The following is a 22,712-nucleotide window of genomic DNA, read 5'->3' on the forward strand; positions in this document are numbered from 1 at the left end:
TAAATCCCCTATGCTTTTCTTGCTGTAGTTTGGCCCTCTGGATCCCACCGATGTGAGAACTGTCCTCGTTTTGTTTTACTACTTTTGAGCACCCCTTCAGTTCTCATAATAAAAACGAGAATTTCTCAGCGATTTCAAGTCCAAAGACTTCCCAACCTGAATCGCTTTGTGCCCAGGGAAAACAAGCTTGTTACTGTGGCTTGCGCTTTAAGGACTGTTAAGTATATATAGTCAATTTATAAAAGAGCATACTGGATTATTCTGTACATGCCTTTAAATCTTTTACAGCATTTATCAGCAGAGTACTCATTTAAAACATGTTGTTTTAATGGAAAGGATACTGTTGCCACTGTTTTGTGTTGATTATGTGGTAACACATTTTTATTATCACCCATAAAAATGATTTGGAACGGTTCCACTCCAGATGCAACCTTCGGCAGCGCTGCGCTAGCTCCGCTCGCGCCGCCGCGGGAGGCCCCCGACCCCTGCAGCCCACTGCTCTCCGACTGCCGCTGCCGGGGATTTAACGGCACCGGCTTCCGCAGCGCCACTGGGCCGTGGCAGGGCACCGGCCAGGACATCTCCTGCGGGTCCGTTCGCCCCAGCAGGAGCATCCTAACCCTGGCCTGGCTCTACCCGCTCTGTTTTGCCACCTCAAGGAGTGGTTTTGCCTCTCTTGCAGAGTACGCTTTGGCAATGTTATGCAGGCATTTCGCTGGGGAAGCGCGAGGATAGTAGAGTAGGGTAAATTGATTCAGAAGAAGTCTTCCGTGCACGCTCGAGTCCCACATCAATGGGGATTAAGCACACTCGTGGTTACATGCTTGTTGAATTGCTACCATAGTTCCTTCAAAGTCTGACAAATGCATTGCTGAATGGGAGAGGAGGAGTGCAGGAGCCAGAGTGAACAAATTCACTCCACGCTTAGCGTCGGAGAAACTTGTTGGATAAAAGCCGGGGTCATTGTGGCCTGGTTGCTTTTTGCTTTCTTACCGCTCAGAAAGCAAGACTCTGGATACGTGAATAAAGATCCTTGCAGCGAAGGACGCATTTTGCTTGTCTGCAGCAGCTGAGGTTCAGTTCTCCTGCACTTAATCTAGCTCCTAGCTTAGTCAGCGTCTGATTCCCCCCATCAGGCTGAGACGTTCTGCAGGAAGTTCATCGTTTCTAGCTCTACTGCAATACTGGCTCTCGCCGTGCCTTGTAATAAATAAGTGATGAACTCTGTAATAATTGCAAATTAAAAACAAACAAGCAGAGCCAAATCGCTCTCATTTATAACTGCGACCTGACTTCGTTACGTGAAGGCAAACGTGGCGTAGCTACAAATTGTCAGGATTTAGTGGAAAGTTTGAGTCACATTCTCTCTTGTTTCCCTTATCCCTAAATCACTGTTTGGTTAGGTGGTTTCCAAACAAGACGAGACAGTGCTATAGCAACTCACTTTTACGACGAGGACATTAGCAGGGCTGGCGGGGGGGCCGTGGATCCCTGCGCTGCCCCTCGCCTCTGTCGAGCTCCTGTCTAGTCACTGGGGTAGCGCTCCGTTTGCAGCAGAGCCGCCTGCGCTTGGTGCTCCTGATCGGTTTGTAATTGAAGGGGTAGTTAGGCTCTTTTAAAAAAACCCGCAGGCTATCTTGTTATCTCACCCTTGCTTAGCGGCTGGGAAGGCAGCATGTAGGGTGGGGGAAAAAAATTACGTCTATAAAATCATAATCTTAAGAAAAATTTAAAATATTGATAGTAAAGTGCAATGAATGTTCCCCTGAGCTTATCTTTGACTGCATTTGTCGGTGGGCAGAATCCACCTGACTTCTGGGTCCCTGTGCTTCTCGTGAGCCCTTAGGCTTTTTGCAGACCGACTCCTAGTCTCAAGGAAGCCCAGCTTGATGAACAGCGGTCTAAGCCACAGAGCGGGAATGGGATCACTTTGCCAAGGCGCTTAGGTTATAAATAGCTCAGGGACACACACTGGGATGTGGATTTATTTGAAGGTAGTATGTTTACAAGGTATAGAAACAGTTGTGAGTCTTAGTAATATCCTATTACTGCTAAGTGGAGTGCTTTGAGGAAATTGCCTAGCTCTTTTTTATTCACTCCAAAATTAAAACAGCTCTTTAAAAGCTTCATGTTCTCCAGCTTCTTTAATTTGGCCAGCATTTGGACTTTGACTTTCAGCTAGAGCTCGTCCTGAAGTGCCTACCCAAGGCATCCTACTGCCCTTCAGCTTGTGTCAGCCTTCAGTAATTTCTGACCGGATGACTCTGGGTTCGAACAGGTAACCTGGAAGAGACAGACTCTGTCCCCTAACACCTGCTCTGGTCTCTGCCAGGTTTTGCTTTTCTCACCAAGGAGACGTTCCCGCATGACGCTGAATAGCTCTGCAAGCCGTGAAGCACTCTCTAAGGAGGGCGTACAGCTTTGTGTGGGAACCTCTTGGAATTTATTACGGTAGCTTCTTAAATAATTACTGCCAGTTTCCAGGAAGCCAAAGGAGCTTTAACCTAGTCTGTGATGTGCAGTTATCCACCACTCCTGCTGGCAAGGAGAGGAGTCTCAAGACCTCTGCACCTCTCAGAAGTGAGCTCATGCAAGGAGCCGTCCTGCTGACTCTCTTTTCCTTCCCCATGTTTCCTATCTAGATTCTTCTGCTCGAAGCTGCGGAGCGAAGCCCGCCTTTAGAGAACAACCTGCCAATCGCTGGGACCACGGCCACGTGGTATGACGATTTGCTGCCAGATGCCTTTCCTCTGCTAAACCCTGGGACGGTTTTGAGGAAAACAGTGGGATCTGTTGGTAAGCATAACCTCCTACTCTTCACCCAGCCTGCACACACAGTTCCTGTAGCATATCTAAAAAAGAGGCCGTGTTGATCTGGCATAGTACTGAACCTGCATGGGAGAGGAGTCTGAGGGAAACGCTGGCAGCTCTTTCCATCTGTTCTGTAAAGGAGAAGAGGGTTAAGATTTGCAGACAGGCGATTTCTCTCTTTTTGTGGGCGTATGGACAGTTGCTCCCATGTGTTTGAGCCAGCAGGGAGCTGTGGATACAAGCCGCAGTACTCGGGCCTCTTGGCCTTGGGTGCTGAGCGCAGAGCAGGCAGCGTTGCTGGCACCAACGGCTCCACGGCTGCGGCTCGCTTTGCACCCTCAGCAGGGAAACCGTAGCTTTGGCCTGGCTGCAAACGTTCACAGGGAGGCGGGAGCGCGCTCAGCATGAAAACCACCCTGCGGAGAGGCATGTTGAGAACTTCCAGCCTCTGTTTTAGGGACAGAACCAGCACCATTTAGCTTTATGGCCAGGATTCCTCCAGACCAGGGACTATTCAGTCTCAGGTTTTAAAGCTGCCTCGCGTCCCTCCCTCCCTGCCGAGTTGTGAACGTGATGGTGATCACGCGCCAACACGCGTGCAGATTCATGGACAGAGAGGGAATTTAATCCTCACCGATCCCACCGCGAACCATCGGTTTAGCCACAGGGAGCTGAACACGATTTCCTCATAGCCTCTTCCTGCGGCTCTTGCAGTAGTGAGCATTACCCCTTCGGGAGGAGAGCAGCCTTCTGCTTTTCTCTTCAGGTCTCTACCCCTTCCTCTAGTTCAACCTGCTCAAAGCAGCCATGTTTCAGGAAGCAAGCAGCTCAGCTGCGACCGTAACATTTTCAGCCCCATTTTGCCAGCCTTAACGGTCTGTCACTAGCCTCTATTTCTGTTGGCACAAGAATCCGCTAAGAGCTGAATTCTGGTCTCAGGAAGGCGAGATTTCCATTACCCTCAGTAGGACCAATACGCCTGCCCATGTCTTTCAGTGTGCATGTCCAAAGATTGTGGATTTTCAGGCACAGACAGATTGAGACATTCCTGAAGAAACTCCAGAGAGGCAGGGCGATCGCAGAGGGGCAATTAATGCTCCCCTGTTGAGCATTGAACGTCGTATTTCCCTGGCAGGGAGCAGAGAGGCAAAGCAGGGGTTTGGGGTAGGGGTAGCTCTTAGTTTTACGAGGAGGAACGTTTTTCCCATGAATAGCAACATCAGTTGCACTATGCGTTGTATTTTTTAAATTTACCATAAACACAATGGGCTGTTTTATGATCCCTCTTGTGGCATGAAAAAAAAATACAGTTATGAGAAATCTCCCTCTGAGCCCACTTGGCTAGACAGATTACTACGCATTGAATTTCCTTGACCTTAGCGTTCTCGTTTCAAGATCCCTGCTCTCTGCTTCCAAAGCGCTGTCTGTCAGTCGCTTTGCCTGCTCCCAGGGAAGTTTTTATCCTCTATAGGGCCTGCTTTGCTTTTTCCTTCTCCCTCCCCCCCCCTTTTTTTTTGTCATAGCAGTTTATTATGGCAGCCCTTCCTGACTGCAGCAGACTTGGAGCAACCAACATAGACCAGATGTCATCCATGTTTATAATTTGACAGGATGCCACAACATGGAGGGAGGTTCACTAACAATATGTTCTGCAGAGTATTTTCAGAACCACAGTGACGGCTGCCAGGAACAGAATTTAAGCAGTTTCCCCCGGTGTCCATTATATGCTCGTTCTGCCTTCTCCGTGTCATTTTATTTTTTGCTCTTGCAGTGTCTCTGCACCTGCACTTCAATGTACTAAGGTCAATCTAGCAAAAGTACTATGGCTCTGTCCCTCGCGCTTAAAGTCTTCTCCTCCCTGAGGCTCCCTCCACATGATAGACTCTCTGTGCTCGGCAAGGAGCGGGGAATTTCCTCTCTCCCAGGCTGCGCTGCGAGGTAGAATTGGTTTCTTGTAGACGTGGCATCAGACTGACTCTGTGATCCTGTATCAGCACCCTCCACCCCACAGTAAATCTAGGAGGTAGCTAGAGGTCACCTCCAAAAAACTTGTGCCAGGTGTAGTCCTTGCTCATTGTTACCCTTTATTGTTCCAGCCTTGGTTTATTTAACCTAGCGCAGAATAGCAAATGCAGCATAATAACTGGGCATCAGGCGTGCACTGGGCTGTTTTAGGTCAGGACAGCGTCTTTCAGCAATTGGAAGTAATCAGTCAAGTTGTTTATTGACATATGATCTCCCTCCTTGCTGCAACCCCACGCTCTGCAAAATCCAGCCCTTGCTTTGCTCAGGAACTCTGGGGATATTTCCTGCATTTGGGTCCCCATTGGGCTTCCTTCCCTCCCCATGTCAGTTTGTATCTACAGTTCAAAGGCAGCCAAAAAATGCACTGTGGATTTTGCTGAAACATAGAGAATTTCAGGCAGTTGGTCTAGCATGGCAGGGGACTGCCCCTTTTGCATGATTTCAACACTGTGCTTTAATTTATTGCACAAAGCTGGCCCACGTTCACTTAAAGGGACGGCAGACCTCGGGAGATCTTTCAACAAATGCAATCTTAGATGAGGTCAAAGTCAAAACTGAGTATTTTTTTGTGATTTGGGGTTGTGGAAAGCTATGCCTCTGTCCTTCCCATCCCCTTACCCAGAGTTTTTTGTGAAATATTGCCTACTTCATCCTGCTTTTACTTTTTCAGCCAAAGCAAATCCAAATCCCAGCTTACACACCACCAAGTTTCTAAAACCAATGAACTAAGGGCAGGATGTTGGTGCTTGACAGCAAGAGGGTCAATGGGGACCTGATGCTTTGAATGGCAGGCGAGTTTCCGAATGACCGGATAGCTCGGAGCCAGCTGACGCCTTTCCAGGCTGAGGTCCAGGAAAACTTGCTACTGTTTATTAGGGTAGCTTTTTCTTCAGTAACTGACAGGGCTGAGAATAGACAATCATTTAAAAGCAATCAGAGCTGTTGAGACAGCTGCACTGCTGGCCTTTCTGATCAGCTTGTTAATCAACAGGATACATTTTACTGAGTATTAAGAAAATATATATGCTCTGGCTGAGCCAGTTGGCAGCAAGAGATCTAATTTTTCATATCTCTCCTTTCCTTTTTCTTTTTTTTTTTTTTACCCTGACCCTCTTAATTAGAGCCTAAAGGACACAGAGGTGCAGAGGAACAGCTAATACCACAGGGTAAGTGAATATAATCTGCTATTTCCTCTTTTAAAGCACAAAACGTTGCTATGCCCAGCCCTGTGCATGATCTTGCCCAAAAAGCAGAAGAGTGGTGTGGTCAGGAGTCCTCAGCGGTCTAGAGCCTCACAGCCACAGAGAGGCTGGGTTTCTTCTTTGGGTTTTATTTGTTCACGGGCTGCTCTGGTTAGTGAGGTTAACCCAGCTTTATCATCTTTGAGACATTGAGTTCCCCCAGCACAACGGGTTGAAAGCACTGCCAAAGGACACGTAGCGAGAGCGAGTGGGGCGTGCACGGCACGACGGGAGAAGACACCGCTCTTACCCTTTCGGTATTGCCTGCCAGGGGCACCGAGAGCTGCCAGTGATGTTCAGGGCATCGCCTTGCTAAACTCCGTATGAGTAGAGACTAATGCGCTCCACTCTGAATACAGAAGACCTTGGGGAAGGAAGGAGGAACAGAGGTTATGTTGCAGGTTAATGACAAGGCCAGGAAGAAAATCTAGGACTCTGCAGGCCTGTTTTGGTCTCCTCTGCCTTTCTTAATTTTTCCCATAGCTTTTTCTATCATGTTTTTGGAGGATAAGTGCTTTCCATGGGCTTCAGCTCTCTGAAAGCAATGTCACTGCAGCAGCGCTGATTTATGCCAGCTGAAGATTTGGCCTATTCATTTTCCTCCCCCTTTTTCCTTGAATCCTTCCCTCTCTCTTTTCCCTTTTGCACTTGTCTCTTTTATGCTGGTAACACCATTTGTCACCAGTATGAGCATTTGCCTGACACATTACTCAGCGCTGCATCATCTAGCCTTTCTGTTAGCGCTTTCCACCTTCAGGGAAGTAAGTGCCAGCTTCTTTAAAGTTCCACTGCAGCAGCATGATTGAGGATGCTAGCAGAAAACGATTGCTCTTGGTCTGCAGAAGTTCGCAGGATTGAGTTATAAAGGTTGAACTAGATGATTGAGGCTGATTTATACAAGTGAGGAAATGCTTTGACCCATGCTCAGCAGCACAGTGTATTGGGCTTGCAAAACAGTTAGTGTTTCTGCTGTTCTTCCCTCTGTGCTAGAAAGGATTTGCTATAAGAAAGCTCCAGGTATCTTGTGGGTTTTTTGGTAGAGGGGAAGAAACTGTTTGTGATGCTCTGAAGAAACGGTGGTGTTGTCTTCAACGGGCTCCTGCTCATCTGCCTGAACTTGCCAAACACAGCATGTATGGGGTGAACTCTTAGCCCAGATCCATTAAAGGAACCCCTGTGCTCACAGAAAAGTCTGCAGTTTGTGTCCTGTGGGTAAGCAAATTGCTCCAAATGAAAGCCCTACCTTAACTCAATGTTCAATACTCAAATTAAACCAGACCTTTATTGATGATAGAATTACAGAAAGGTACTGATAGAATTAAACAAAGGTACATGCACACACATACCCCCCCCACACACATATGGACATGAAGCCTTTGAAATATCCTTTTTTCAGTCTTCCCATGGACTAGAGATGGATATATCTCATTTTTGTAAGAAAAAAAAATTTGGATCTCCAGATATCCAGAATGACCAAAAAGAGGGAGGAGGGGAGGGGTCTAATAATTTGGAATTATTGCTTTGTTTGGAGAGTGCAGAGTGTTTGGATGAATGCCTGGGGGGACTCAGTTTTGTGCCCCAGGCAGGCTGTGCCACAGGTAGGGTGAGAACCAGATCCAAATGTGGGAGCTGAAAATCCCTGAGCCCTGATTTTTATTATGTATGTTTGCAGGCCTGCCAGGACAGGTGGGGCCTCCAGGCCCAGTTGGACCAACTGGTCTCCCAGGACCGCCAGGGCCAAAAGGCGAGAAAGGTCAACCTGGTGAGAGGGGCCCAGCAGGGCCACCAGGTAAGTCACGGAGGAGTCTCTTGGCCAGCACGATAGCAGTCTTTTTGCTTTGTGCAAATTCTCAGTGCAAATAGATCATAAAAGGCCTGGACACACAAGAAGTTGAACATCTTCAGCTCCTTTTGAATCTATTCCTGCTAGTCCCCGGGGCGCTGAAATCAGCTAGTGGTTCTCAGAGCTGGGCAGTCAGCTGCACTAGCAGTGATATTCCCTGGGATTTCCCGTGGAGCTGGAGAGAGCTTATCCCAGAAAGCAGCAGAGCAGGATTATGCTTCCCCATCCTGTTCAGGAGCTGTAAAAAACGGTTTCTGATCTGTCAGCCTTTGGAGAAGAGCATTCCCTGTTTAACCCTCTCACTGCTATGCCTGCTGTAACTCCCCTTCTTCCCCACCTGAGGAAAAAAAGGTTGCTGTTTGTGTCAAACTGCAGATGGCAGGATGTCAAACAGATGATGCTATTGTATGGAAAGGTGAAAAGGTTATGAGATCATTCTTTCAGAGTATACCCATTCTGGAGCTAGGAGACTTTCTCCATCCCCAAAATGTTCCTGAATCTTTTGGTGGAGTCAGTGCTGCACAGTAGCTGCCAGACCTCAGCCTCGGTGCTCTGTATGTGTTTACAAGGTCGAGCTGAGGAAAAATTTGAAACTTGGAGCATGCCTTAAATATGAGAGCGTTCCTAAACACTTCTTGGCATTTTCTGGCAACCTGACAATGGCTAAAGTCTGGCCGGGGGTGTGTGTCTGCCTTTTGGTTTCTCAGGTTGAAACAAGAGCCTTCCAACACCAAAGGAAGCAGAGCTGGTCTGCGCCTGGACTGTCTGGGTTTCTGCTGCTCTTTCTGTGCTTTCCCAGTGGCAGGGTGACATATAGGTGTACGTGGAAGGGAAGAGAAGGATGTGCACTTGATTTCAAGCCCTGCAGCCTTTACTTTCTTCTACAGCCTCAGGGAAGGGGGCGGATTTTACTCTTTGAGGAATTAAGCTTTGCAACACCTCTGAGCCAAGTGAAGCCATCCGCTTTGCAGAGGAAGATGCTAAAAGGAAAAGGAACGGCTTCCCAATTTTCCTTATTTAGTTGGGTCCCAATCCCTACAATTCCAGTTCAGGACAGAAATACTCTGCGCAAGTGTACTGTGGCTGTGATATTCCCAGACCCTACTGGAAGCAGCTGAGAGTTAAGCAGCTTTTGCTTAACAGAAACAATTCTGAGACCAAATTGCTCTCTGGTTTCTCTCTGCATGTTTTCCATCTCCACCACATCTATCAATGCTGGCTAACTCTTTAGGTAGCTTTTCTCTTCTGTCCTAGAGGAAGCATCCCTGTTTAGACTCTCTTCTTTCCAAGAGCTGATGGACTTCTCTCTGGCTTTTAGCATGGTGGCGTCCATTAGCTCATCCACAAATGTACTAACAGATCCTCTCCTGCTTCTGCACAGGGCTGCTGGGACCTCAAGGACCAAGAGGACTTCCAGGAGAAACCGGGATCCCGGGTCCCCCAGGTCCTCCTGGGCCACCGGCCACCCCAAGCCTCCCTCTTACCTTCCAACAAGGGGTTCTCTACTCGCTCCAGCCTACAGCTGAAAAAGAAAGTAAGTTCCTCCTCTATTCCTCATTTTTTGGTACATCAGCAGAACGGGCAGGCACATTTTTGTACAGATGAAGAAGCATACACAGGGAATAGGCTTTGAAGGAGGGATTTATGTTCCCTGTGCCTGGTTTTCTGGGCTTGACATAGCTTTAAGGAGGTGACACAGCCTCCTGTAGGCTTGCTTTGTGCAGACTATGGTAACTGCTGTGAAGAGGGTCCCTAATGAAGCATTAGGGCTCCAGCAGTGTCATCTGTGAAACGCAGGTAGAGATATATAGCATGTGTGACTGGTTAGATGCTGCTGCAATGAAACTGTGCTGTTGTGAGACCTTCTGGGGCCGCTGGTGCAGTGTTACAGCAGTTAGGGTTGCCCAGAAGTGAATGAGTACCACAGGTTTGCAATGCTGAAGTTATATAACATAACACAGGCATCTGTTAAATGCAGCTACTTTCCTGCCCCTGCAGACGCATTTCCCCACCTGTGTTTTTTGTTATAGCTACATTCTCCGGCATCCGTGCAAAACACAGAACTGCAGGCTTGAAAGCCCAAACCAAGGCACTGATTTATCCCTTCCTTATAGCCAGAGGGACAGGATTTTTTTGAGCCTATGGTGATTAAAATATCTATTTACTTGATCTGTGCTGTGCAGGGCAAGAAAAGACTATCTAGGAAAGGCACATCATGTGCTCTTATCTGAGTGCTCTCAGAATTGGTCTTGATCTGATTTCTTCCGGTACAGTCTTCCGTTGCTAGCATCTAATAACGATACAGCACAGCTCAGCCGTATCTCCCCCTTGGCTTGTAAACCTCGGGAGCCTCGGCTCTGCTCAGTCTCCACTCTCCCTTCCCCCAGACTTCAGCTGTGCCTTTTCCCCAGCTGCTCTGCTCACCTCCAGCTTCAAAGATGACTTATATTAATTACCACCAAGGATTAGTAAGTCTCCCTGTGTCTGACACTTTTCTAGAGCTTTCCTTTTCCTTCCACCCACTCTCCTCTCCAGACTGCTTTTCCTGAAAGTGAGCGGATGTATTTTTAATTGGAGAGAATTTTAACAGCTCTGTTCTGTATTCAATTATTTAGAGCGTATGGGCAAGATCAAATTAATTGTGGTTCAATACCCAAGTTCTTAACAAAATGTAGACTGAGTTGCTGCATTTATGAGCCTTATAACCAGAAGGTTTTCCATTACAGACATTTCACTGCCTCACAGGATCACACTAAATAGTCCCTGTATCAGATGGTACTGTTCTTCATTCAGCGTTTTATTCCAAAGGATCCTCAAGGATGGTTTTGATACTGCCACTGTCCCTTCCCTCCAACCACCCTTTCAATTAAGTTTCTTGCAAGGTAGTGGAGAAATTAAGTGTGTAGTGGCATTGCATGGCCTTCTCAGTTGATGCACGAGAAGGGTAAACTCTGTATTGTCCCAAAATGGGAAGTGCATAAATGAGGTTTATCTGTATTAATTCTGCCACCAGTGGGCAGCAACAGGCTTGTACATAAATATGGGGGCCCTGAGCAAACGGTGGCTGTTACAGCCCTTGGGCAGACCTGTCGTTTCTCTCCATATCTATGATGGATTTCTTGGTATGCAGAGAGAGTAGCCAGGACCCTGTCTCAGCGGTGTGTGCTGCTGAGGCTTGATTTATCTACTCTTGGAAGAACTTGAGAGCTGATATAGTCTAGAGGTTTCAAAATTAAGGCCTAATCCTGTATGGAATTAAAATACTGCTCTTACAGAACCTGACTGTGACTGTTTGAGCTCTTAACTCTCTCCTGGATTTATAATCAGGGTCATTTAAGAAGCAGAAAGCTCTACACTCCCTGGTGGTTTATATTGCAGAGGACTGATTAAACAAATCTAAGCGTTACTTTTGAACCACACTAAGTGGCACTTGGACACAGCAGACAGCACAGGATCTTTCTCTTTGTGCGCCTGCTGTGACCTCTGCCAACCACTGACAGCTTTACGTAAGCCTCACATCGGAAAAACTGAGAAATCTTTTCCTTTTCCACTTCCAGTTCATATTTTTTGGAGTCCACCTGCCCTCTCCCGTAGGTTTTGGTGGGTAGATGAGCTGGGCAGTGTTGTCTCCTCTAAGCTGGTCGCTTCACTTGAGAAGCTTGAGACCTGGAAGCTGATGCAAGCATCAGGGCAGTCTGCTGGGGTTGTGTAGACAGGGCCTGTTCATCCTGTTTCTGCAAAACAACAATTCAGGGCATAAGACTTACAAGGCAGGGCTCTGCAGTAACCCATGGAGATGTCATGTAGGCGTGTACAGCAAAGACTGTATTAGACAAATGGAGCAACTTGGCTTTATTGGTGTACTGAGATCCTAGGATCTGGGCCGAAACTATGACAATTTCTCTTTTTCAAAATTTTTCTTAACACAAGTCTCACTGCCAGTATACATCATTTACATGATCATGATAGAATTAGTGCAATATCAAGACCATATTCTTATAAAACTTATAAAACTTACCATTTTGTCTTTGTGGTAGCTGATTTTGCCTACCAAAGGCGGGTGGAAAGCTGATCCTCACCAACCGATAAAACTTAGCCTTGTAAATCCCAGATAGGTTTTATTTATCTATTTATTTTAATGGAGCACATCTGAAAATTATAAACATAAGATTCCAGCTACTGACAGCAGAGGGAAGCATATTCCTGGTAATGGACATGTGCCCCCACAGAGATGTAAGAAAGCTGTATCAGATTATTATTATTAGTGTAGTATTTGGTTCCGCCTGAACATGGTTAATGCATGTGCCTTTATTAATCGCAACAAGTTCCTGTTGGCAATGTTTATCAGCAGACAGAAGCCAAAAATGGGGAGACAAATATTTTCTCACAGTTTCACTATGCTGCGGTAAAGAAATTGGTCCCAGTTGTCTTTCTCCAGATCAGGTAGCAGAAAGAAATTAAGACAGGATTACTTCATTTCCATCCTGTCTCAACAAATCAAGCCTATAATGGGGGAATTTATCCTTTAGTCAGAAACATTAGACATAGGCCAGAAGCTAAACTGCCCTACCCCGCTGCTGCTACAAGGATCACTTGCTTTCTCCACTGCTTAAAAATGAGTGGATCAGGTGTGTAGTCTTAAGTCCTCTTTCACCTCAGTTCTATTTCTCCTGTTAAAGCTAAGGAACTTTTCAGGGGAAAAGGGAGAAGAGAACAGAACTTACAGTCAGTTCAGGGCTTGATTTTCTTACATCTCAAAGATTTGAGTTTGCAAATGACATATAAAATAAGATTGATCTAGTTTATAGGGAGGGCAAGGGGAGACTGAGGCACAGAAGAAGATGTGCCTGTGTGCCTAGCATGGTGTTGGTGAAAAGAGCGTGGCACAGAGATCTGCAAACCAGAGCCTGCTGCTCTGCAAGGCCTTCCCGGAAAGGTGCTGAGGAGGGGAGAACAGAGCAGACAAAGCTAAGGGAAAGGAGGGGGAAAAGGGAACGGCATTTCATTTAGAAAACCATACCTATTGCCTTCAAAGCTGTTTGCGCCTGTGCCTTCTGGCTGTTCTAGCTGGGTAAGTCTCCCTGCCTCCCTCAGGACAGTTCTGTGCAGCTCCAGGTTCTCACGCTGTTTATAAGGAGAGGGAAAGATTGGAGGTTTGAGTTCTACTTGCTGCTTTATGGGAATATGGAAGGAACCCTTAAAAAAAAATGAAAATTTTGTTTTAACATACTTTAATCCTGCTCTATTCTTAGTATGTTGCATTCAGAGCTAGTCCTGGAAGGAAACCTTGACCTGCGTGAGTTTTGCATGGCCAGGCAGTTGCAGAAGAAGCAACACCAGATCTCCCGTAAATATATGCCCCTGTGCTGCCGAGACCAAATCAGGAGCCACTGAGCTCCAGGGCTGTTGAGCAGAGCTCTATTTTGTGTCACAGTTATGGAATCACCTTCCATAAATAACTTTGAGTCAAATTGATCTAATGTCAGGATGGGTGGATTTGTGGGGAGTAACTCTGTCATCATCATAATATTTGACTGGAATGTTTTATAACCCAAATCTTTATCTCCAACCTTCCTCCAGCAAGAATTAAATCCTGTGAGTTTGCAACCCTCCTTCCCCCTCCCAGTGGATATTCATTTGGTTTTGTTGATCACTTGGTCTTTAAAAACAAAAATCTCTGTGACTGTTAATGCCTTCACTACTGTTCGATGCTCGTTTCCTGATTTCATCTCGCTCCCTAGCCCTGATGGATTTTGACATGGTCAAATAAAACTCAAATTAATTGGATTACACACTTCACTTGGGTATCTTTCCTTCTGAACATGAAAATAGTCTCAGTTGTTTGTTTCAGGGCTCTGAAGAAGAGAAGATGGATGGAGCTGGAAACAATAGTTGAAGAAATACCTGCTTGCTTTCAGGCTTTAGGCACGGAATTTGGTTCTCAGGGGGATCTGGGCTAGATCTCACACTGTTCTGCTGCCAGGAAAGTGTTGCAGAGATAAATTGTCATCCCTGGCAGTTAAAGAGATTTCACGGTTTTCCCTAGGAGCTGCTTTCAAACAACTAGCTTGGAAGTCTTCTCTATCACTACCAATGCTCCTAAAGTTGAAAAGGCTTCATAATTAATCTGCTAACATTTCTGGAGATTTCACTGTATGTCCTTTGGGCAGGACCGTGCCCTGCAGAGTATGCAAACACCCTTCTGATCTTCCTGGTGTCACTTGATATTTGCATCAACATAGCAATGAGCCATACTAAGTCTTGTACACCTGCAAAGGATGCCACTGAATTTTAGTGTAAAGAGTTAAAAGGATGGGTTAAAAAATATATATATATATGAATAAACTTGAGATCATGGGCAGGAGAAGATGGATGTTCATCCTGCATGGTGGCCTCCAGCTGTGGAAAATGTGGACTCGTAAAAGGGTTTACCATCCCAATGACCAGGAGCCAACATCTTCATCCAAGTCAGTGGATGAACTATGCTGTTGGTCTTATAGCACTGGTCAGGAGAGTGGATTGTGAATCTTAGTAGCACCAGGGCATGGCAGTTCTCTTCCTTACTTTGTGATCGTGGGGCCCTGGTGAGTCATGTAATTTTTGTACCTTGGTTTCCACAACTGTAAAATAGTGTTGTAGGATTCTCAAATGAAAGACACTGCCACCCACAGACACAATATAGGTCTCTAGGGAACAGAGTTGTTCATTTTGGTTTTGGAATTGCAGTGAATAAGCAGGGTTGTTTTCTTTCTTTTTTTTTTTTTAATAGATCTGTTTTTTTTATTCAGTTACCATTTGGCAAGCCCATAGGTACAAGGGTGAGGAAAGATATGGACAGCTACAGGCGAATGATTTTTATCCCTAACAGGACTGGACTGAGGAAGACGTGCAACAGCACAAAATTCCTCCAATTCCTGCTGATGGCTTACCTCTCCCTGCTCTGCTCCCATCTCCATCTGTTCCCCACAGCAGACAGCACCTGCCCAAAGTGGCCATTTGAAGACCTAAAGTAATCCTGAAAGGCAAAAGAGAGATTCCAGGGTATGTGGAGGGGGCAGAATACACCCTCTCCACTGAGCTTTCCTGCATCCTTGGACCTCGGGATATCTCCACCACTGTTCATGGCAGTGTGAGCTTGCTGGGTTGGTGGGTGTCTGCTGGGCTGCCAGAACTGCTCAGCAGTTCATTGGTGGCAGACACAAGGGAGCTCCAGATGCCTGTGTGACTTGTCAGGTAGCCAGAAGCCAGACATGTCTTGGAGATAGCAAATTTCAGGTGAGTTATTGCTGTGCAAGGCAGAGCTACTCTTAATTTGCTTTGGAGTTCAAAGGTAGGATTATGTGACTGTATAGGAACACCAATTTTGGACAGAAAGGACAGCTCTTTTGGGGTTGATCAGAGATGGAGTAAGCGGGAAGTACGTCTGAGGATGTCTGCAGCTCTGCAAGTCTGGGGGATGCAGCCTGTGCCCTCGGAGAGCACAGGGTGATTGGTCTAACAGCCCAAATTTGCATCCTCAGGCACTGCCTGCCCTTTGCCAGCAACAGGCATCCAGAGGATTTTGGAGAGAAATCCTGCCTGCTGGGACTGTGCAGTTGGACACTGATTGCTCTGCTCTTTAATGCAGATGGAGAACCTCAGCTGGCTTCCACCGTTATAGACACCATCATGGCTGGCTTGCCAGGACCACGAGGAGCCCCTGGCCCGGTTGGACCACCAGGTAATAAACTCAGCTGAGCTGCAAAACTGTAATGATGGGGACAACAAGCAAAGGAAGTTTCTGATGGGGAGTGGAAATGGTCTGGCAGAGTTCACTCTTGCAGGATGTCTGTAGGGGAAACCAAGTGGCCCTTACTGGAAGGGCGGCAGAGTCATGGGTCCTGGCCTGAGGAATGGTAGGAAGAAGTAATCAGTTTTCATATCTGTTGGTAGTGGCAGATTTAACCTCAAAGATTCCGTGCCACTTTGGAAGGGAAGAGGGATATCTACTGACACATCTTGAGAAAAGAATAATCAAAGACTGTCTTTAAAAATGGACTGTCCAGTGGATTTCTTTTTGAGGGCAGAGTTGCTCTCACTGGTGGTGCAAACCTTGTCCCTCAACTGTAGCGCTGCACTGAGCAGAATCTGGCCAGCTGTTCTCACTGACATTTATGCAAACTCTGCAGACTTTGGAGCTATTTTGGGCTACTTCAGATTTGCACTAGCGTAACTGAGATGAGAATCTGGGACAAGAATTCTGTGGCAAGTCTTCTGTTTTTCAATGCTGATGAGTGGCTTAAATGATAATATTCCTGCAAACATCAGCACTTCCCTGTACGAAGCGTATTTAGGAGTGAACTCCCATCAGTTGCAGAAAAGGCTTTTCCTTTTATTATAAGGGCCTTTCATTTATCCTTCAATTCATTTATTCCTTGACTTAAACATTTACATGCCGCATTAATGATTGTGGCTGATTCAGCTGTACTTTATGTGCTTAATGTCCACATTGTTTCATCTCAAGGGCTGTGACAGCTAAAGCAGAGAGGAGTATTAATAAGTTCAGGCTAAGGAAATATCCTGTCTCCCATTTGCAGGTATAATTTAACAGCTACTGTTCAGATATAATTATTTTCTTCCAAGGGAAATGAAGCTGTTAAGTGACTGTATGAAGCAAGTTGACCTGTTCAGGCAATGTTTACCTTTTCCAAGAACCACCCTGCTCCATGGTACAGCCTTAAAAAGAACTTCTTGCTGCTGGAGTGAGCATGCAGAGATCAAGAGAATGCTTTGCCACAGTCAGCCTCTCTCATTCGGCTGTGTCCAAACCCCGTCTCCTGAATGTTCATCATCAACTTTCTGGCAATGCCAGAGAGACTGATTCTAGCCAGCTTGGGAACTTTGCTTTCCATCTGTAGGACTCCTCCTGTTTTAGAAACAGCAACTATAGTATCTTGCTCTGATGTAGCTGTTTCATGGATCTAGTTTAAGGTTTCTGAGAAGCAGTCATTTTAAAGGAAATGGAAATGTAGCATGTTGTTGACATCCTTCCTGCCTGTGTTCCCTTTATTTTTTTATCTTTATTTTTTCCAGAGCTCAAAGGTGTTCCCTAGGGCATGGGGATATATTATATCAGCATGTGGGTATCCAGGACTCCAGAGTGTGATGAAAGTGCTTATGCTGTAGTCCTGCGATCGATCAATGGCTCTTATCCATTGAGAGACTAAGCAGAACAATGAAAGGAAGTGCATATGGTTGGAATTAAGGGTCCTTCCTTCTAAATCTCCTTAAAATTCCCTCACATGATGATTCTCACCAGGGCCACCAGGTGCATCAGGACCCAAAGGGCCACCAGGACCTATCGGAGCCCCTGGATTGCAAGTAAGGCATTTTAGTGCTTTTGGGATGTGTGGGGGGAAGAGTCAGAGGTTAGGCACGAGGCATCTTCTCAGTACAGAAAGAAGAAAAGTGATGTATGTCTTAGAGCTGATGTTTTGTCCCCTGTGAAATTCTGAGATGTTTATACCTGTTTTTCATCCTGAATTGGGATGAGAAGTTGGAATAATTCAACTTTCTAGATTTGTCCCTTAACCATAACAACACATTTTACTGTCAGTGCATCAAAATGCTTCTCTGTGGCCTGAGTTAATGCAAAACATTTTCTGTGAGGGGGCTCAGCAGCAGACAGCCTCCCACCCAGGGGCTACATGGCCCTGCCCTATGTCAAGCCCCAATTTTACAGTGGCTTCCTGGCCAGTCTGGACCTCCCATGGGATGCCTGCAGGCATGGGCTCGAGACCCTATCCCGTCATTGGACACACAGTCCTGCTCTGACATGGCCTTTAGGAGCAATTGGAGGAATGAAGTGGTGCAACATTCAGGAAAGAAAACAAGCAACCCAAAACATAGTGACTTGGGCTATGCTAACACAATCATAGAAGAATACTGTTATTTCCTGTGGAACACACAAAAAGAACAACACTGCCGTGTGAATTTGCTGTAGTTGAGCCTGCTTTTTCAGAAATAGCACTTTTTGAGAAAAATATTGCAAATTCTCATCAGTCCTATTGATGAATTATCAGTACAAAAATTGTGGTTGGAGGAATAATCATGGGTTGTGATGAACTCACTCAAAAACATTTTAGGTAGGAGAAGGGCACAGTACTCATGTGGATGGAAAAAAATGGTTAAATGGAAAAAAGTGAAGTCATGATGAATAGTGAACTGCTGAACTGCTCAAAATGGTGGTTAGCTGATACAAGGGGGCTCCAATTTGGGGAAGAATGTTACTTACTGTGAGGGTCAGCTGTTAACACCGATTACTTCAAAGGTATGTGAGCTGACTAAAATGTGAGTGGAGAGAGAGAGAGAGAGAAGTTAAGTAATTTAGCTGAGAAATGTTAGTTAAGTCCTGATAGGAAGAGATTTGAGGTTGCTAGAAAGTAGAAAAATAAGATTTTACTATGTATTTATTAATCATTTGGAAGAAGCAATGGACAGCAAGTTAGTGAAATTTTGCCAGCGTAGCAGAATCGTTTCAATTAGTGAATGCTCTGGAGGACTGCGAGAAACTCCAGATAGATATGGACACAGTGGGAAATTTGGCAGCAAAATGACAGATGCAGTTTAATGTGATTAAACACAAGGTAATTCACATGGGCAAAGCAAATACTAAGTTCTGTAGCAGAGTCTGGGTTTTCTGCACATAGTACACACTGTACATTTTTCATTTTTTCTGACAAGAGTATTGAATTGAGTGTTCTTGAACATCCATGTGTAAACAAGCACTGAAAATCACTGTTGAGGCTGGCAAGTGCAAAGGGCACCTATGGACACTTAGGCTTTGCTCATGCTGCATGTTTGACCTAGGGCCAAGTCTGGTTTGTCCCCCAGCTTGTTCACCCTCCGTAAATAACCTCCCAAAGCCGGTTGAGCTTCTGAATCCCCTGATGGGGAAACGTGACTAAGCAGCTACTGATGGTGAGCACTGCTGCCTCCCAGCTGAGCCTCGGTGGGTGCTCCTCCTTTAGTCCCATAAAACTTTAATGCCCAATCTTCTTGGGCCACTTAAGCAGATGCTGAGAGGCTTTGCCCCTCGCAGGGATGCCTAGGAAGCTCATTTCTCTGGATGCTGAGAGACAGTAGTTTCTAGGGACTGTTATTAAGCAGTTTAGCTTAAATCACCAGTGGTCTGGAGTGGAGCAGGAGTCCCATTTGCTACAGTGTCTGAGGCGATGTGTAAGTCACTTAAGGTGGAAAAAAACATCTTGCATATGGTTATGGGGAGCTGAGGAGCTGACATGGGGAATATAAACAAACAAGATTGTTCTCTTCCTACCTGGCTTACATCTGAGGCTTCACTGGGTGGGTAATTTAAGAGTTTGGATTGATTTCTGCAAAGCAGTTCAATTAGAAGAAGTCTAGGGACAGTGCCCTTCTTATTCACTGGTGACTGCTTTATAGATTTATTCAGCCCAGGGAGCAAAATTATTAGTGGAGATTGAGCTTAATTTGAAAATTGTTTATTAGGGTGAGTAAATTGCTTCAAAATAATTTCCGCTGCACAGTCCAATTAATTTTCAGGTATGTATGCTTACTCATGCCACCCACTGAGACTATTATGAACAGGGGGGAAATAGTGGGGGGGGAGGTTAGGCTAGCCCTACTATCTTTTTATAAATGTCTTCAGGGTAACTGATAACAAGAACTATCCTGTCATACTGACCCGCAGCAAAATGTTACATCAGTGACTGACAGCGCATTAAGACTTGAAGAGAGGGATCTGCAGAGGCTTTAGGCCCCTGCATGGGTTCAGGAAATCTTCAGGAAGAGCTTCCAGTGGCTTCTTGCACCAACAAATTTATGTCCTGGATCCACTGCATGCACCTCTGTCTCTACTAAATTCTGTAATGTTTCTGTGTTTTAACATACTATACTAAACATTCTGTTTTCCCCTACATTCATTGATGAAGACTAACCAGATATGCACAGGGTTTACTAAAACACAACATGTAAGGTGCATGTTCACAATTAAGTTGCAGAACCTCCCCCTGCACCACTATGAGTAGGTCTATGTGTTATGTTTTACTCTCTTTTTACATTAACTATGCAGGCATGAAGGCAACAGAGAATTCAGCCCAATCGCTTAATGGGTATATGAAATTTTCAGGAACTGAGTTATCACTGGGAAATGTATTTACTACACCTACACAAAGGATGCTCAGTGGATATTAATTCCGTCTCTTCTGCATCTCTTCTAGGGTTTACCAGGCTCTCCAGGACAACCTGGGCTAAAAGGTTCCAAAGGAGACCGAGGAGAGAGGGTAAGATTTTACTGTACATAGGGAGATTCCCTGCAAGTTCTGGGCTAATGCCTCAGAAACAGTATAGGACATAGGTCTTCCAAGTACAGAGGTACTACAACCATGCTCAATATTGAATGCATAGAGTTTCTAGGTCTTCTGCAAGAAGCAAGATGAGAGGTCACTGTACAGATAAAGGGTTGCATTCCTTGCCTAGAGTCCATCATTCTGTAAAGATAACCAGGTAGCAAATACGTTGCATATAATGGCTGTGGAAACCAGCTTTCTTCAGCCAGCCAAAGCTCTTTAGCATGGAGTACTTTACATGGTCTAACTGACTTTTTCCTTCTGTGGCAGTAGAAAAAAAGCTGCTCGGACTTTTACTGAGCCAAAGCCATTCCTCAGGTCAAATAACGTTCTTAATACGTTTATAAAATGTACTGTATCTCAACCCTTGATGAGTTATGTCAAACGTTAATAACTGTTACTGGGGCAGTTTGAATGTTATTTCCAAGCTGGTCAAGTTTAAGAAACAGTAGAGAAAAATCTGCCATGGATATCTATGTCAGATTCCCAGTCCAGTATTCAAGTGTCAGTTGTGGTTCAGAGTGACGTTGGGGCCTTCAGCTGCTTCTGCTAAGCTTATTCTCCAATAACACGTCACAACACCAAGCCATAGTCTTTGAAATCTCCTCTGAGATACACTAAGAACACAAAATCTTTTGAGCTCTTAGCATATGGGTAGAAGGGGGCGGACAGTCATTCATCAGTTAGATCTACAGAATGTAGAAACTGGCACTGATGGAGTGTGGACCGTTGCTAAGACCTTGGTGTGGAGCAGATCTGAAGAATGAAAGAAAGATGAGGGAAAAAATGTTAGGTTATACCTCTAAAATGACACGTGTCTGCAGCGGCAGCTGCACAGATAGAGCCTTGTTCCACAGGTGTAGGAAACAAATTCCCTTTTCTTCCACATGCCACTTTTAACTGCACATAGATGGAGGTGAGCATGGAAGTCACCACCTGCAAATGGGTGGCTGTAGATGACTTACTTCCCCCATAAGACAACATCTCTTCTTCTCCTTCATTTCTACTCACTCTTCCAATCTAAAAGACAGAAGGATGTCTTGGAGAGCTATGAAAGGCAAATGCAGATTGGTTAACTCCAGATGCATTTGATAACTCCAGGTTAATGAGAATACTTAGTGATAGGCTTAAACTGCATTCCTCTGTCCAGACTGCATGCAAGGCCACAACTCAGAGTGGCTTGTTTCATGCCCCCTTGAGGTTCTTCACCTCAGGAGCATGAGATAGTTGAGGTTGGAGCGTATCTGCTTGTAAAAAGCTCACGCAGGAGATAGATAGATAGATAGATTTTATTTTAGTATTTCTGCAGAAGGTCACGTTGTTTTGGGTGCTTGGTTCCTATTCTTACACAGGAAACCCCTTGCAACCCCCTGAAAGAGAGACCCCATTTTAAGTAACTGTTAGGATTTTTTAATAACAATTTTCTAGTGCAAAGCAGTCACTTTGGGCATTTACTGGCTTTAGTAATAGATTAGACTCAGAGGCAATTCTTGGACTAACATTTAAGGGTCTGATAAAGATTAAAACCTTAGCTAGTGAAATTTCAGCCCAAGTACTGCTCATCACCATTAAATGTTAATTTTCAATTTTATTTAAAAAAAGAAGCAAAGCATGGGATATGGCAGAGTGTCAAGTTTCCATTCAGGAAACTGATAAGAGCTCTTCCTCAATGATTCATTTAGCATCATGATCTAATTTGTGGTTTACCATATTGCTAAGAGTATTACTGCACTTTTGAAACAAATGCGCTGTGTCCATTCAGTGGAATTTTTGACCAGATGAGGTGTAAATGAATCCTTTAGACTCTGATTTCATTCACTGCTTGTAGGTACTCAGAATTGCAACACTTCCAGGTTCAGGATAAATGGGATTTTCGAATATCAGAATGTCTTGCTAAATAGCAAAAATAAATTCTATGTTCTGGTCCTTCCTCTGTTAGTTTGGAAAGTGAAGCTGATAGCTTTTTCTGGCAGAATTTCTGTAGGATGTTTTGTGTGTTTTTGAGAAAGACATCTTTTGTGAGTGTGGATTTGAATGCTGGTTTTGACAACTACATGCTGCAATTTTCGGTTTGGTGGATACAAATTAGGGCTAGCGTTACACAGAACAGAGGAACTGTGCAGCTGGTGCAACAAAAAAGCTGAGGAGGTTTTTACAATATCTATTGAGGTACGTCAAAACATTATTATAAATTCTGCCTGCTTAATCTCACAGAAAATAGATGTAGAAGAGACCTGAGGCAGGCAGAGTCCATCCCCCGGATGGCCTATCTATGTGTGTGCCTTTCACGGCCAGCATCTGCTCATCTTATTCTTAAGCACTGCCAGTGAGGGATACTCCACACCATCTCCAGGCAATCTGTAGAGGTACAGCGAGGGAGGGACTGGGATGAAAGGTATTTCTAACATCCGATCTAAATATCCT

The 22,712-nt window shown here is 45.2% G+C and overlaps 1 protein-coding gene across 13 annotated transcripts in view; it reads left to right on the top strand.

The window, feature by feature from the left end:
• COL26A1 (collagen type XXVI alpha 1 chain) overlaps positions 1-22,712 on the top strand; it is a 182,395-nt gene that overhangs the window by 147,507 nt on the left and 12,176 nt on the right. For all 13 annotated transcript variants that reach the window (XM_009678112.2, XM_009678109.2, XM_009678113.2 and 10 more), the window contains 7 exons: positions 2,643-2,796; positions 5,958-6,002; positions 7,750-7,866; positions 9,302-9,454; positions 15,548-15,640; positions 17,219-17,280; positions 20,160-20,222. In XM_009678112.2, coding sequence (XP_009676407.1) covers positions 2,643-2,796; positions 5,958-6,002; positions 7,750-7,866; positions 9,302-9,454; positions 15,548-15,640; positions 17,219-17,280; positions 20,160-20,222 — 687 coding nt within the window. The remainder of the gene's footprint in view (positions 1-2,642; positions 2,797-5,957; positions 6,003-7,749; positions 7,867-9,301; positions 9,455-15,547; positions 15,641-17,218; positions 17,281-20,159; positions 20,223-22,712) is intronic.

The sequence above is a fragment of the Struthio camelus genome, chromosome 16 (assembly GCF_040807025.1).
Source record: "Struthio camelus isolate bStrCam1 chromosome 16, bStrCam1.hap1, whole genome shotgun sequence".
NCBI lineage: Eukaryota > Metazoa > Chordata > Aves > Struthioniformes > Struthionidae > Struthio > Struthio camelus.